This window comes from Cupressus sempervirens, chromosome 4 (genome assembly GCF_028749045.1).
Source record: "Cupressus sempervirens isolate cs-2001-9-10 chromosome 4, ASM2874904v1, whole genome shotgun sequence".
Classification (NCBI taxonomy): Eukaryota; Viridiplantae; Streptophyta; class Pinopsida; order Cupressales; family Cupressaceae; genus Cupressus; species Cupressus sempervirens.
Window position 1 is genome coordinate 801,812,522 of NC_143121.1, and position 3,075 is coordinate 801,815,596.

The 3,075-nt window shown below is 37.1% G+C and overlaps 1 protein-coding gene across 1 annotated transcript; it reads left to right on the plus strand.

Moving 5' to 3' along the window:
- LOC149563826 (uncharacterized) lies at positions 1-1,049 on the plus strand. Its single transcript, XM_089826948.1, has 2 exons — positions 1-231; positions 332-1,049. Exons 1-2 carry the CDS (start codon positions 58-60, stop codon positions 926-928), a joined length of 771 nt encoding a protein of 256 aa, XP_089683074.1. The 5' UTR covers positions 1-57; the 3' UTR covers positions 929-1,049.
- The last annotated feature ends 2,026 nt before the right edge of the window (positions 1,050-3,075 follow it).

The window sequence follows — 3,075 nt, forward strand, 5'->3', positions numbered from 1 at the left end:
TTATATTTCCTTCTACCCATACCATGGAGTGGGCAAACCGCTCTCTGCGCCTAAACCATGGAGGACAACAAATTTCCCGATGCAAAAGAGATCTATGGCACTGTCGCCAAAAATTACGCCCAATTCAGACCCCGCTATCCCCCTCAACTCTTCTCCTTCCTTTCTTCTATCACAACACAACATGATCTTGCCTGGGATGTGGGAACGGGCACTGGCCAAGCCGCCATTGAGGTAATTGCGAACAAGCTAATCATTTCTTACTTATCACACGTGTTCTATTTAGATTCATAACAGTCTGTTCTGTTGCATATTGTTGTGAATGGATAAGCAGTTATCAAAGTACTATGCGAGAGTGGTCGCCACAGACACGAGCGAGGGGCAGATTCAACACGCAGAGCAGCGGCCCAACATAACATACGCCGTCACGCCGCCGTCAATGGCCGACCAACAACTGCAATCGATCGTCGGCTCCGATTGTTCCGTGGATCTGGTGACCGTTGCCACGGCCGTCCACTGGTTCGATTTGGATGAATTTTATCCGCAGGTGAAGCGCGTGTTGAAGAAGCCCGGCGGCGTGATTGCGGTTTGGGCGTATTGGAAGCCCACAGTCGATCCGGCAGTTGACGCCGTTTACGAACGATTTTTTGAGAGAACTTATCCGCTTTTCCATCCGGCGGCGAAATTGGTGGCGGAAGAGTATGAGAGTTTGCCGTTTCCGTTCACAAAAGTGCAGGGAATTAATGCGGAGATCGAAGAGCATAGGAATTTGGAGGAGTATTTTGGGATATTAGGAACGGGGTCTGCTCTGGTGGGCAGAGCGGACATCATGGACGAGTTCAGGGCGGATTTCGAGGCGGCTTGGGGAGGTCAGCTCCATGTGACCAAGGTTGTAAAGTTCCCGGTTTACTTGAAGGTTGGGAAGGTTTGAAATAAAGCAAATATTCTGTTTGTAATGGGACCTTTACAGATTAATCCTATGGAGATTGGGCACTACAAAGCAATTAAAGTCTTTTCTTCAAATCATAATAAAGGGTGATCTTTCCAATTTTTATGCGGTGTGAGTGTCATAATAGAAATAGCTTTGGATTACAAAGAAAATGTTGAGGGCATTCCAATTTTCTAGATGATGTATTATATATTAGGGAAAGATGAAATTGAATTGCTTAAATGTAGCCAATTTAAAAATCAATGAAGTAAACATACATAGACTCACACATATTAAGGGAAAGTATAAACCCCATCGCATCACCACAAGTGGCATCTTTTCACCATACCTATAACACAACGATTCTATACATTAGGGAAAGATGATATTGAATTGCTTCAATGCAACCAAGTAAAAAATAAATCAATTTAACATACATAGAATTACATACATTAAGGGAAAGTATGATACTTTGTACATCTTCACTCTATAGTGAGAGTTGTTGCAATTGAGATTCTTACTTTATTTTGATAATGGTATATAAATTATTTTTCATTTTGGAATATTGTTCAAATTTGATATGGATTCAAGTTTCTAATTGGAGCAATAGTAGAGTTGGTTTCTTTATTCTTTAAAGACGATGCTTTCCTAGGCCTCACAATTTCGGAAGGGAGTTGTGAAGCATCATCCCTTTTAAGGACATTTGTTGATGGAGAACCTAAGTCTGTTGTATGTAATTCCAGGCCTTGTTCCTTGCATACATAGATGGATTCACCAATAATATCATGATGCAAGCAAGTGATGTCTATTTCAGAAACAACAATCCACCTGCAAGAGCATACTAAGTTCAAGTATTGTTCATATCACAAAAGGTGGAGCAAATATTGTTTTTGTTATCAGTAGTAGACATTATTAGATAAGCTTATAAAAGAACATACCTAGATTTGCAACTAGTAGGGTAACTACACCCTTTAAGTTACACAATAGACCCCTTTATGATTTCTCTTGAGCCCACATAGTTATTATATTTCTTTGGAATTGGTGCCTTTTATTTAAAAATTCCATTAGAGAGGTCTATCCTATATCAAGGTGTCACTTTGTGGTTTGGTCTCAACTCAACAATGTCTATGACTTGGAGGTGTGGTTGTAATTGTAGGTTCCCATCATTAATCATTGTAATTGCAGATTCAATTAAAGGGGCCATTACAACTATCATCTTGCAAATGTATGATATTACTATGTATCATTCATTTTAAATTCTATACATTATACTATGTTTGTTATTGTGTTCATATATGCACACTAGAGGTACATCTTTATATCTAATTAGGAATGCCAAACCTTTTTCTTAATGAGTCAATGAATTGTAGATTTATATATTGTGTGAAGAATACCTGATTGTGCATTTTTTTAATAGCATTTAACACTAGATATTTTTCTTTGGAAGACACCTGTGCATGCAACAAAAGATATGACATTAACCAAGATATTTTTCAAGATAATAGAAATAATTGTATTGACAAAATAGAGCACTTAGTGGAACACAAACATGGTGGTTAGTAGCAAGGTAAAATTCAACATGGTAACAATATGACATTGATGAAACAAATCAAATTGTGCTAAAAAAATATAAAGAGAAGTCAATCAAAGGTTACAATGGTAATGAAAATCAAAATAGAAGATCTTTTACATGATCCATTTACATTTCATATTTTTCTAGTAATATGAAGACGCTAATAAACCAGCTCTCTATATGTGTGTGTGTGTGTGTGTGTGTGTGTGTGTGTGTGTGTGTGTGTGTGTGTGTGTGTGTGTGTTATGAATAATATATAAAATTAATGCAGAATTACAACTATATTTTATAAATTATCCTACATTCAATTCTCAATTCATGTTTTATAGTAATATGAAGATACTAATAATCTATGCAATATCATAAAATACTTGGAAATTTATTTGGAAACTGAACCTCTCTTTCTCTTTCAAGCAAAGTGAATCTAAATCTCTAGCCCGATAGTACTCCATTACAAAATAAGATTTCCCCATTCTCTCACAATGAAAATACAAAGTGGGGAGAAGTGGATTATCCAATATTCATAGCAACTATAACTCATTCATCACCCATCTCACAATACAATCGCCAATCATCC

What these genes read in the sequence shown, in the direction of transcription:
- LOC149563826 (XM_089826948.1), top strand. Translation starts at nt 58, where the DNA reads ATGGAGGACAACAAATTTCCCGATGCAAAAGAGATCTATGGCACTGTC. An exon ending in CTGGCCAAGCCGCCATTGAG is followed by an intron (nt 232 to 331) that starts GTAATTGCGAAC and finishes ATGGATAAGCAG; the next exon opens with TTATCAAAGTACTATGCGAG.